The sequence below is a fragment of the Fulmarus glacialis genome, unplaced genomic scaffold (assembly GCF_000690835.1).
Source record: "Fulmarus glacialis isolate BGI_N327 unplaced genomic scaffold, ASM69083v1 scaffold1151, whole genome shotgun sequence".
NCBI classification, from domain to species: Eukaryota; Metazoa; Chordata; class Aves; order Procellariiformes; family Procellariidae; genus Fulmarus; species Fulmarus glacialis.
This window is the reverse complement of record NW_009191927.1, coordinates 5,910-19,084: the sequence shown is the minus strand read 5'-3', so window position 1 is coordinate 19,084 and position 13,175 is coordinate 5,910. Positions and strand designations below refer to the sequence as shown.

The window sequence follows — 13,175 nt, the reverse complement described above, 5'->3', positions numbered from 1 at the left end:
TCACCAGGCTAAACCCCCCAACTCTCTCAGCCTGTCCTCCTAGGAGAGGTGTTCCAGCCCTCTGATTATTTTCGTGGCCTTTCTCTGGACCCACTCCACCAGGTCCATGTCTTTCTTGTACTGAGGACTCCAGAGCTGAACGAAGTACTCCAGGTGGGGTCTCACCAGAGCGGAGTAGAGGGGCAGAATCACCTCCCTCGACCTGCTGGCCACGCTTCTCTTTATGCAGCCCAGGATATGTTTGGCTTTCTGGGCTGTGAGTGCATGTTGTCGGCTCGTGTCCAGCTTTTCATCCACCAGTACCCCCAAGTCCCTCTCCACCAGGCTGCTCTCAATCCCTTCATCCCCCAGCCTGTATTGATACTGGGGGTTGCCCCAAACCAGGTGCAGGACCTTGCACTTGGCCTTGTTGAACCTCTTGAAGTTCATACGGGCCCACTTCTTGAGTTTGTCCAGGTCCCTCTGGATGACATCCTGTCCCTCAGGTGTGCCAACCACCCCACTCAGCTTGGTGTCGTCTGCAAACTTGCTGAGGGTGCACTCGATCCCACTGTCTATGTCATTGATGAAGATATTAAACAGTACTGGTCCCAATATGGACCCCTGAGGGACACCACTCATCACTGATCTCCATCTGGACATTGAGCCAGTTGACCACTAGCCTCTGGATGTGACCATCCAACCAATTCCTTATCCACCGAACAGTCCATCCATCGAATCCTTATCTCTACAATTTAGAGAGAAGGATGTTGTGGGGGACTGTGTCAAAGGCCTTACAGAATTCCAGATAGATGACATCAGTAGCTCTTTCCTTGCCCACTGATGTAGTCACTCTTCATAGAAGGCCACTAGGTTGGGCAGGGAAGACTTGCCCTTGGTGAAGCCATGCTGGCTGTCTCGAACCATCTCCTCCATATGCCTTAGCTTCTAGGAGGATCTGTTCCATGATCTTCCCAGGCACAGAGGTGAGGCTGACAGGTTGGTAGTTCCCAAGGTCCTCCTTTCTACCCTTTTTAGAAATGGGTGCAATGTTTCTCTTTTTCCAGTCAGTGGGGACTTCACCTGACTTCGCCATGACTTTTCAAATATCATGGATAGTAGCTTGGCAACTACATCAGCCAATTCCCTCAGGACTCTGGGATGCATCTTGTCAGGTCCCATAGACTTACATATGTTCAGGTTCCTCAGGTGGTCATGAACCTGATCTTCTCTTACAGTGAGAGGGACTTTGCTCCCCCAGTCCCTGCCTTACGGTCCATCCACTCGAGAGGTGTGGGAAGAGAGTTGCCAAGTGAAGACTGAGGCAAAAAAGTTGTTGAGTACCGCAGCCTTCTCCTCATCCGTTGTTACCAGTTTGCCAGTTGTGTTCATCGGGGCGGGGTAAGCTTTCTTTGACCTTCCTTTTCTTGCTGACATACCTATAGAAGCCCTTCTTATTATTCTTTGTGTCCCTTGCCAAGTTCAGCTCCAGCCGCACCTTGGCTTTCCTTCCCCATCCCTACACAGCCGGGCAATGTTCCTATACTCCTCCCAGGATACCCGTCTCTGCTTCGACTGCCTATGCATTTCCTTCTTGCTCTTTAGTTTGACCAGCAGGTCTTGACTCATCCATGCTGGTCTCTTGCCTTCCTTTCCTGATTTCTTACACGTGGGGATTGAGAGCTCTTGTGCTCTATGGAAAGTGTCCTTAAAGATCTGCCAGCTCTATTCTGCTCCCTTGTGTCTGAGGGAAGTTTCACAGGGGGTCCTATTGCTTAGCTCCTCGAATAGATCATGGGCTGGAAGGGACTTCAGGTGATCAGCTTGTCTCTACCCCACTTCTGAGGCAGGAAAACTGTAACTAAAGCAACCTTCATAAACGTGTGTGTGATGGAGGGGAGCACATTCCCATGGGTGGCTTTGCGTGCGCCACACTTGCCTTAGCCTCCCCAGCTGAGTGTGTGGGTCTCTCTAGAGGAAAGGGTTAAGCCCTGAGGGATACCACACATGTTGCCACCAAGAGCAGGAGGGGACTGCTGACACTGAAGACAAGGGACCTTCTGGCTCTGAGACGTCAACCCCTCCCTGCAATAAGGAGAGAAGGGAAGACCTGGAGGAGGCAGAAGGGAGAGGGACATACAGAGATTTACATGGTGGACATGGAAGGTGGCCAGCTCAAAAAAGCCTGCATGGTATCGAACAAGCTGACATGCCTTTTTTTCCTAAATCATTAAAATCTGGATTCCCATTAACAAAGAGCTGTTGAAAGTGTTTTAGTGAGGCCCTTAGGTGTGGCTGGGGTATAGTGATGATGGAGGCCAGAAAAGCCTAGAGGGTGGCTGGACGGGATTTAGAAGCAGTTGAGCTCCAGCCAGCAAAAGCCCTGTGACACACTGATGGAGCAGGCCACCTCCTCGTGTGGTTTGCTCCATTGTCTCCAAAATGATGATATGCTATAGAGTTTAATCATATAATTTTTGTAAAGTTAAATATTATGACATTTATGATAAAGTATTGACTCTAATGCTGTTTTTTGCAAGGAATTACATCAATGACACCATGGACCAGCAGCACAACTGATCAGTGCCCTTTTACAAACAACCTTTAGACTTCAGAAATATTGTCCTGTTCCTCCCTCTCCATCTCCCCACCCATCTCTTTTCTAGACTAGCTGCAGCAAATCCCTTTAACCTTTCCCGACAGGTCTGTTTCCTAAATGTCTCAGCTGTCTTACTGCTCTGGGCTGGATTCCACCCACGTCTACTGGGAAAATGTCTTGTTACTGTGCTGCGTGACAGCAGCAGGGAGAGGAAGCAAGATCCCAGTACCTCTGGGAGGCAGAGCTGGGCAGAACCAGAGGAGGGCTGGCCAGCACAGCGGGCACTTAGACACGGGGATATGGGTGCCGCATCACCGAGCCATCAGCCATATTCAGAGGGCAATGGGAGCAGCCTGGCTGCATGCATGGGCTAGGACCTTCAGCCTCAGTCTGCCAGTTCACGCGTTACACGGCGAGAAGGAATTGTTGTCACCATTTTTGCATAAAGTTTTCCTCAGGAGACTGCTAAATGTGGTGCAATATTGCCTTTCAGGGAGACATCCAATGTAGCTTGGCTGACTTTAAGTGACAGGCACTCCCCACCAGTCCCTTGTCCCTCGCTGCCCACAATCTATGCGCTGTTTCTGTCTGGCTGACAGCTATCAGATCAGGCTAGCTCCGAAAGAGCCCTCTGCTCCTGCTGTTAAGCATTTCCCTGTGACAGCCTCCCCTTGCTCCCTTGTGCGAGGCAAGTGGCTGAAATATTCCTTCAACTTCTGGCCAGTGGTCCAGCCCTCGGGAGGAGCATCTGCCTGCATTACAGGTTGAATTGTGCAGCTGAGCTGAGAACGGCCAGGGGGATGCAGTCTTACCAAGTATAAATTAAATCAAATAAATCCTAATTAAATTCATTAGCTCAACAAATTGGACTATTTGTCTCCCCAAACACACATTTGTATTATACTGTTCATCACCTGCAATGCTAAAATCCCAATCAAAACAATATCTCTCTCATTTATGGACATATGGTACTCAGAAATGACAGCTGTGTGAGTGAACACAAGGCTGCCACAGCTGGGGAAGTGTGTTCAGGGGTGGGCTGCGGTGGGGCGGCATGGCTCAAAACAGAGGCTTTCCCAAAGCCAGACACCTCTGATGGGTCATGCTAGCAGCCTGCCCTGCTTGGACAGCCTCGCTGGCTGCCCATACCGAGCCAGGGCCTGTGGCTGAATGGGGCCAAAACCTTAATCCAGCTGCTGGATGCTCTGGGAGAGAAGGTCCTGATGAAGAGCTGAGAGAGCAACCAAGGGCACGCAGCTGCTTGGCTGACGATGGTTGCTGATGGGAACGGGGAGAGGAAGGGGCAGGGAGGCGAATCGCCTGCGCAGCTCCAGCACGGCACAACCCTTCCTGCGGAGGGCAAGGATCTGGCATACAGCTCCGCAGGGAAATGTGAAGAGATGGATCTAACTGACAGCATCCGGACAGAGCGTGCATTCAGCAGGAGGTTTTAATGGGCCTCAGGGAAGATGGATGTGCTCCTCTTTTAGGCAAAAAGCATGGGCCAGGGCTTGATTTTACATCTAAGATTCTGGCACAGTCTGCCTGCAGCCTGGAAAGTCAAAGCCTGGGCTAACTTGATTCACCCCAGTGGGGCTTTCTTACTATTCCTGCAGAGATGTGCTAATGATCAGCAGTCCCTGCTCCCTGTGATCTGCATAGCTCCTGATAGCTCAGCCTGCAGCTGTAGTGAGACCAGAATTGTGAGCAGACTTTGTTTTCTCAGTACACACTAAATTCACTCCTTCTGAAGGATGCCTTAGCAGCTGGGCTGAGTGTACTGGGTCTGCAGGGAGACTGTTCCGCTCCACTGGTCAGAGAGGTTTGCATTGCACCCCTGATGATAGACCAGGCTAGGGAGGGGCTAGCTCTTTGGTATGAAGAACATGGATCCATTGCTCCATTGCTGTCCTACCCACACCATGACTTCCCCTCACACTCACTCCAGCCCCCTGCAGAGTGACACTGGTTTCTTGAGACTGTCAAGAGAAGGGCAAGATCTACTACCCCTTTTGGCATAGGTTTGGCCCATGCCCACAAAGCAAAATCTCCCCGAGGAAAGATCCTGGCTATTATCACTGTTATTAGAGTGTGAAAAAGCACCACTCGCATGTGCTGAGACATCCCCTGAGTGACCAGTAACTGTGGGCGCTGCCAGCCTCCCTCCGAGCCCTTGGGGATGTTCTGGGATGCTATCCGCTTCCTACTGCATTCCTCTGACTCCCCACAGCATGTGCCCCGCATGTCGCTGTAGCCCACCTCAGGGTGACATGACCCAGGGAAGGAGCACTCTGATGATAGCTAGTTAAGTTGGAAACACCCTCCACTCATAGCAAAATGTGACTAAATGTGTTTCTGTAGGGCACCCAGAGCAGAGAGCACAGTTACAGCTGTCAATAAGAGGCGCAGGTGAAGAAACGAAAGGAGACCATGTGTGTATACTTACATCAACATCACCTGCCAGGTCTTTCCCTGGATTCACTGAGGTTGCTGCAGATGCTTTCCTGATGCCTCTTGTAAGTGTGTCCTCCCACATGTGCTAAGTCCATGTCTGGGCGCCTTTGTCAAACCTCAGATGCACCGAGTCCTTTTCCAAGGACCCTACTAGCTCTCGGCACTCCTCCCACCTCCCCCAGCTAGTCCCATCTTGAGGAGGCAGTTTTGACATTCTGCCAGCTAAACTGAAGACTTGTCACAGCTCTCTGGAGTTGCAGTCACTCGGAAGGTCTGGGGACAACCTTCCAGAGTCAGCTGGGTTGGTATTTTGCCCACCTCCAGCCACCGATTCTGTATTTTATATTTCCCTATACAAAACATTCGATGTGAACACCTGCATGGAACAACAGCATGTAGCTGATGGTTGGCTCTTGTTTGAAATCACTCTTGAGAATCGTTGATCATTTTGAGAGTGACTCACACCTGCAATCCATCCTCAACGAACAGAGCATTGGTGCCTGGTGGGACAGAACCTGTCTTTAGCTGTTCTGGTCTCCTGCTGTGCCCAGACCAGCCCTCTGCTCCCTGCATCACGCTGGGCACCTGAAAAGCTGGGACACCAAAGTTTTCTTCCTGATTTAGGAAATCAGCAGAGCAGCTGTGCTTCCAGAGCTGCCCGTCCAGCCCAGACCCCCTCTGATGAAGACAGCAGTGTCCAAAGGCAGCAGGAGCACAGTCCCTGGCTGAGTGCATACACTCACGTTGGTCTCTGGAGCCAGGATGCCAGCCAAGGAACGTGTGCTGCATCCTTGCGGCAATGCACAGGCTGTTTTGCAAGGACCCAGCATTTAGCTGGCAGCATTACAGGTCTTTTCAAATGGCACCTCCTGGATCTGCTTTAGGAGTTGCCAGAAGAACACTTGCAGTGAGTGTTTAGGGCCCAAGCTGACACCACAAGTCAGAGCTTATCCAAAATGAGGACTTGTCTCCCTGCTCCTTGTTTTCTGGTTAAAAGGGGGTCTGCTGGTTCTGCAGGGGGAATGGGAGCACAGGGGAGATACCAGGGAAACCCTTCTCCTTTCTAATGCTGGAGAGCCCTGGGAGGAGGGAGGAGGAGGAGGGGGAGGCTGGGAAAGGGGCTCGCACAGAAAGCAGAGGCTGAAACGTACCTGCCTTGATAATCTGAGGCGGGGGCGGCTGGCTGGGGGCCCTGGAGAATATCATCTTCTTGGAGTCCACCAGGAGACGGCAGTAGCCTGCGATCAAGCAGGCGAAGTTGGTGGCTTCAGGCCACTCCATCAGCAATACTAGCGGCTGGAAGGCAAGAGAGGCGAAGCGCATGAGGGCCACGCGGCTCAGCTGACATGGGACCGGTGCTCCAAAGGGATTGCGCCGGGGCCCTGCACTGGTGTAGCTGGTGAGCTGGCTGGCACTTTTAGCACCCACACAGGAAAAAACACCCAGGTGCATGTCCTTGCTCCAGGTCACCCAACAAATCACTGTGCACAAGAAAGCACCTTGCTGCAGCTGTAATTCCCGCTTGCTGACTCCCCTAAGGATGATGAGGGAGGTGGAGCCCTGCAGGGCACAGCGTGTGCATGGCAGGGCCCCCATGCGACTGGCTCGTGATTGTTTGTCTGCATGTCGATGCTCTAAGCCTACCTGCAAGCACAACTTTAACCATCAGGCCCTGGGGAGCTCAGGGAGTTTGTGGAGTCTCCAGACTGCCAGAACCCCTGTTTCACTGCAGGCACCACATCGCCCTCCCATAAAGTAAGACATCTAGCTTCCAGCAAGATGCAGAATGGGCAAAAACCCACTACAGGCTCCAGCCACCAACTGTGGATCTTATTTAAATCTAACCCTTTGGAAAATTAAATTTGTTCTTAGGAGCAGATGGTGTCTTCTCTTTTAGCAGAGCATTTATTTGCACGCTAAAAAAGGTCTTTGCTTTAAAGAGAAGAAAAAATCAGACACGATCTGTGTGCCACATATAACCTCATTGCACAATCTAGTGGCAGACACTGCAACTCCCCGACTCCCGGCTTGTCCCAAGGAGAAGGTTAGCTACCCCCGGGAAAGCTGTTGGGGTGGGATCCACTCTTACCCGCCCGGTGAGGTCCCATACACTGCTGGGATCTGGCTGGGCAGAGCAGCCTGTGCCAGCACAGGTCGGCTGAGTGGTCCACACTTGGTCTGAGACCCCAGCACCGCTCAAGGTGGACCCGTGAGATGGAAAAAAAATTGACAGTGCCTTGAATAAAGTTATTGCGTGGCAGCTCTAGCCCTCATCTACCCCTTGCACAAAGCACCCCTACCTAAAGGACCTTTGTACTCAGGTACAGGGCTTATCTGAGGCAACTGGGGGATGTTTAGCTACTACTGTGGCTTGGGTTGCCCGTCCTGCCATGCTCGATCTCTTGCACACTGAGAGCCCTCCAAGACTCAGAAGAACTCGTTTACCACATCCAGGGGAAACCAAGCCCGTTTTAAAAACCACTTAAGCCTATGCAGTGTGAAAAGCATTAAAGCTATTTTGGTTTTCTTGTTTTATAACCACAGGAGGTTCCTGGTACCCACTGGTCAGTTCTGTGCTCTGCTCAACACTTGCTTTTTTAAGCCACCAAGCCAACTCTGGCAAAGAAAGACCTGGCCTTACAGCACATCATGCTCTGGACCATATAACGCAATAAACCTGGGTGTGAAGCCATCAGCGCTGGGCAGAGCCATGTGTGACTCCCAAGCCACACCAGCCCCTGGCTGCTTCCTCGTAGGGCCAGGGTAAAGAAGTTCCCTCCTTGGCTGCTGTGCAGGAAGAGAAAGAAAAAGAAATAACCTGACGTGGAAAAGAAATAACCTGAAAAACAAACGTGCTCTGCTGAGAGGCTCTACCCCTGCCCACTTGACAAGGTTCTTTCTGCGTCATGGAAAATAAACCTGAGATGACACAGATCAAAGGGAAAGTATCAAGATAGAAAGAATGGAGAGAAGAGATTCTTCACATAGCTCGAAGGAGGCAGGCATGCAGCGGTGAGGGGGGGTGACACCTCTTAGCCCAGCTCCAGTCTTGACATAAGTGATGAAAGGAAACCATGTGTTCCAGTTCTGCCATATGAAGCATCCTTAAAACAAATGCCTTCTACATAGGGCTAAGCCTTCTTGGGTTTTCAAGCCATCTGTTGAATAAAGAGACATTTGTGCATTTTCCCCCCTCTGTTATGCAGCAGCAAGGGTTTGAGTGCTAGCAACAAGAAAGGAAGCAAACACCAAGGGGAGGGAGGCAATGGCTGATGAGTATCCACTACTGGGAGGTTAAATGAAGAGGCCAAGGTGGGTTGAGAATTCCCTTTCAAAAGGAAAACCAGGGGGATAATTTCCACCATGTGTGAGTCACACGCCAGAGATTCACAGCTAGCTCTTGGGGACATGAAGGCTGAGTGGCACAGAGTCACGGGCCTTCATTGCCTCCCTGTCAGCCATTCAGCCTGCGGTACAGTCCCAGTATCCTAGCTGGGTACCAGTACCTCTGAGACCCAGCCCTATTTCCATCTTTGCTCAGATACCTCTGCTTCAGGATGCTCCCACCCATCCAGAGATGGGACTGTAGGTTCTTGCTGGCAAGAAGCAACCCCTGGATCAGTCCTCCTGAAGGGAGACAGGACTGAGACACAACCAATCTGACTGGTGTTTCTTGCCTACAAATAAAACACATTCGATGCACCAAGATGCCGTGAGCTCCTGCCAGGTCTCTGAGCAAGCCCAGCCTCCAGACTGGCTTCCAGCAATCAGTGTGTGGCATGCTGGGGTTAATTGTAGCACTCCGCTCTGAAAAAGAGGAATCTTAATACTGATTAGCATTACAACTTAGTGAAGGGTCTTAGAAACGATTACTCTCACATCCTGGCAAGTAAGCGGTGTGAGAGTTCTCCAATTGTCAAGTGTTCAAATATTGTTATTAGGGATTAAATCACTTCAGGGGCAGCGTGAAGCCATCCACCCGTGCTGCTGGCAGTGCTCCAGTGAGCTCCCCGTGGCCTGGGATGCCCCGCTGCAGGGGCTCTGTGTCCTGCTGATGGATTATTGGTTGTTTAAAAAGATTTCGAATGTGAGCAAAGCTGCTGCAGTGTGTCCCCTGGCCTCGGTGGCTTCTCTGCTGCTCACTGACAGAGGTCTGGCTGTAACCCTTTCTCACGTGGGGTTACAAGACTGAATCTCTCTCTTCCTAGATTACCTACCTAGGTAATTTTGCCGAGATTGTAGCAGCTCAGCTGCCTTCGAGACTTCCACCCTGCTGCCACACCTCCCTGAAAGTGGCTAACAGATCTGAAAGTGATTTGCGGGGTCAAGAGGCAAAGAGGCAACACGATCGCAGCAGCCTTGTTTCCTTGGGAAATCAGGCTACAAAGAGGAGGTGTCAGGGATGGCAGCTAAAGGAGGTGTTATTTTTAGACATCGGCAATCTTGGTCACCCTGTTCCACGCAAGCAAGGCAAATGAGATCTCATGGAGACAGCCAGGCACACGCGAGCTGAGCAAACATTGACTTTCTGAACAGTTGCATGAAAAATTTCCAACTAATGTTGCTAAGGGTTTTAGATGGTAAACTCAAGGCAGCTTTGCAGGGAGCTGCTCTAAGTAACAACAACACAGGACTGTAGTCTGTGCTTTGGGCTTCCTTGCGATACCCATGTCTTGCGGCAAATGGGATTGACCTCCTTTCCTTTGGAAACATCCTGCAAGGAGCAGTGAGGGCCCGTGCCTGTGGTCAGTATTGGCCTGGTCCTCAAGGGGCTCATGCAACATCCCTGCCTCCCCCTGCAATTTTTTTAACTCACTGCTCAATCTCAACCAGACCTGACAAAAAGGCAGCAACCTGAAAGAGCGTGAATCTTCATAAGTTTTCTAAACCCAGTGGTGTGGTAGAGAGGAGAGACTTCTGTGAGCACCCAGAAGGCAGGGAAAGGATGCAGCAGGAGCAAAACTGGTGTCGTTCCTCTAAGACCTGCTCCCTGCCCCCTCGGCACTGATTTTTTTGGAATTGGCCACAAAATGCAGTACCTCTTTCCCAGCTGTTAATCAGGAGATGGTGTAATCACTGATGGGGAACAAGTTATTCACTAGGATAACCCTCTGGTTATCCTCCCCCTGATGGCGTCTCATGCCAACCAGCCCATCCTTTTCATCCTCCTCACTGGCACGTTCTCGCTGTGACAGCAGCGGAGGCTCATACCTCAGTGGCCTGAGGGCTCTGCTTCCTTGGGACGCCAGAGCATAAATGCCTGTCTGATTTTTATCAGGGCAGCAGCACCTTCAGGATGAAAGCTGGTTTTACACAGAAGCAAACTTACTGGGATAAACCTACTGCTTTAAAAATGCCAAACATCAGATTCCCAGTGGGTTGCACAGGTAAAGGTTCATCTCTGACCTGTAATATGCCAACATGAAAAGAAGCAAATTTAAAAGAGAATGCTCTTTCTACATCTAAATGCATAATACCAGCCTGAAATTACTGATCTTTCACTCACACTGGTTTTCTAGATTTTCTAGTCCTAATGAGAAAAGGACATTCTTTCTCTTAAAGTTTCCTGCTTGGCAACCAGGCTTTCTGGAAAGTAAAAAAAAAAAACATTTATACTGGATATAAGAGATGAGTTTTACATTAGCTTATTAAGGATATAGTGCTTTTTCTATTATGCCCTGCCTTCAAATCAAACCTCGATATCCTTCTGGAGGATAGTCTCTTGTTCAGACAAAGGTGAAGGTTTCATAGAAGAATATCTGGAGGAAATTTTATGGCCAGGGTTATGCTAGAGGATCTTAACAGTCCTCATATTTAAATTAATTTATGACCCAATCTATGCATGCTGTAACCCTTAAGCTTATGTGCATTTCCTTTTAATCTCCCTCCTTTATCATGTACTTTGGGTCTTAGCCTGCTTCCTTTAATGTAGTGCAGTAGAAAGGTGGGAGATGAATTTACATAATTTATGTTCCTTGGTTTACTTGAGGTACACTGCCAAGTTTATATTTAATAATATAGGCATCAGGGCCTAATGAGACAGCAGTCTATTTTTCACTTGTACATTGACCTTTCCTTCCCTCCCTTTAAGCATTATTAACTCAGCTCTATCAATATCAGGCTGCTTGTGATTAGGACCATTATTTCCCATTGTTAATCAATAAACCTCCTGCCTTTGTTAGCAGCAGACCTTCAGGTTTTTGCAGCAGCATCTCCTTCCTTAGGGTTTGAGCAGCCGCCACCTCTGCGGGTCAACGCCCTTCTTGTTCCCTGCACAGTCCCACAAAACGTCACAGCGGATGGAGGGGTACCTCTATAGACTGCAAACTTGTAGGTTTCTCTTTTTCTCTACTTTGATGGTGCTGCTATGTCCCGGGGAAGGTGCAGGTCCAACCTACACCTTCCCATCATGCTGCAGCTGCCACCCTGGCTGGCTTTCATCTCCCCGCCCAGCTACTCAAAGAGCTCATGCTCTTCCCTGTGGGATTTCTAATAACCAGAGCCTGCTGGCACTTTTGGCATCCTCTGTGTTTCCTGTTTGTTGAAGCAAGTTCTCAGCACTCCCAAGGTTGCAGCACCACCGGGCTGCGCTCATGCCCACAGCACTGGATGCCTGAGGTCTGCTTGTTTGTTTTTTGTTTTGGTTTTGGGTTTTTTTTTTTTTTTAATAAACAAATCAAATTTGGCTTTGCAGGCTTGGAAACTCATCCTCTCCACATGTTGTCTGACTCTTGTGTTTCTGGCTGGCTCCTGCGTTTCTGGCTGGCTCCTGTCCTGGGTGCCCGCAGGCAGCGCTGTGGGTGCCGCCGGGGCTGGCACCACAGGCTGGTATGTGCTTTGCTTTACATCCCACTAGAAAAGCTCTGCGAGGAGGGAAACTGCATCTGCGCCTCCCATCCCAGATACTGAGCCATAGGAAATCTCAATCCCTCCTTCTCTACTGTGAGATGACAGTGTTTCAGAATGGCTTAATGCAAACAAAGATGAATTCAGCTTAGGGAACCAGAGCCTTTAGGTCCATCATCACTGCAAAGCCTCGTTCTTCATGTAGGAGAAATCCGATGGGCTTCAGTCATTGCTTGCATGAGTGGGAGTAATGATGGCCTCGTCTGCCCTCGTCAGTTTGGTGGGGCTCCCCACCATTTTTAGACTACAATTTGGCAAACGCACATATGGCACTGGCCTCGGCACCCATGGTGCGTCCCTGCCGCACTTGGCTGGGGGAAGCACCACTGGGCTCGGGGCCGGCTGTGGCCCCACCGGCACCCGCTGCTGCTGGCTCTGGTGGGGAAGGCTCGGAGGCAGAGGGGTCACCATCCCATTGCCATTGAGAGGGAGGGGTGGCCGGTGGGCAGGACTTGGCTTCTTCCAGGGGAAGAGGAGAAAGCTGCACCCCGGCTGTGCACAGCAGCTTTTTATTTCCATGGCAGGCTGGAAGCATGCCAGGGCTCCTGGGACACCGACATCAATAGCCAGATTCCAGGCACAGCAGCAGCTGGGGACCTTTCTGAATTAATTATTCCTTTGTTTTCCTCTGTCGAGTCTTGATCTCAGCTAAAGTGCCGGCTGGCTGCAGGCCCTGCTGGGAGACATGAAGTCAATTACCCCGATTCCTTTGATTGAATTGTGCTTGGCCAGTGACCAGCCGCTGTGGGCTCCTGCCCTGCAGCCTGGCGCAGGGATGAAGCAGAGCCTGGGACAGCTCCTCTGTTAAACTGCAGACGCTTGTCCGGGCTCAGGTGATCTGGCTGTCTCCCGAGCATTCCTCTTTCATTCCCATTCAGAGGGTTTTGGCAGCTTTTTTGCCAATGTCAAGACTGTTAATAATAAAAAGCCCAGGGGCATGTAGCTGTGTAAATCAGAAAGGAGAAATGCTCCATTTGAAAGGCATTTCAGTAAGAACAAAGCTTCTGCAGGAGCTGCAGAGCCACACAGCCAGGGGTGCAACCTGGTGGAGCTACCTGGCTGGACATCAGGAGCTCGCTCCGATGTGCCCATGGAGCTGAGCAGCTCTCCCGATGCCTCCTGCACTGGGGAGCTTGGGTGAGCATTGCGAGCAGCAGCCCCTCTGCCTCCTCTGCACCCCATCAGTGCTGTGGGGCTTGCCTGGATGCCAGGCAGGAGATGCTGACACTGCCCTTCC

The 13,175-nt window shown here is 50.7% G+C and overlaps 1 protein-coding gene across 1 annotated transcript in view; it reads right to left on the bottom strand.

Moving 5' to 3' along the window:
• FRMPD3 (FERM and PDZ domain containing 3) overlaps window positions 1-13,175 on the bottom strand; it is a gene marked incomplete at its 5' end in the record, with an annotated part of 23,810 nt that overhangs the window by 5,062 nt on the left and 5,573 nt on the right. Inside the window, 1 exon segment of the mRNA XM_009586844.1 lies at window positions 6,184-6,328. Within this exon segment, the coding sequence (XP_009585139.1) occupies window positions 6,184-6,328 (145 nt within the window).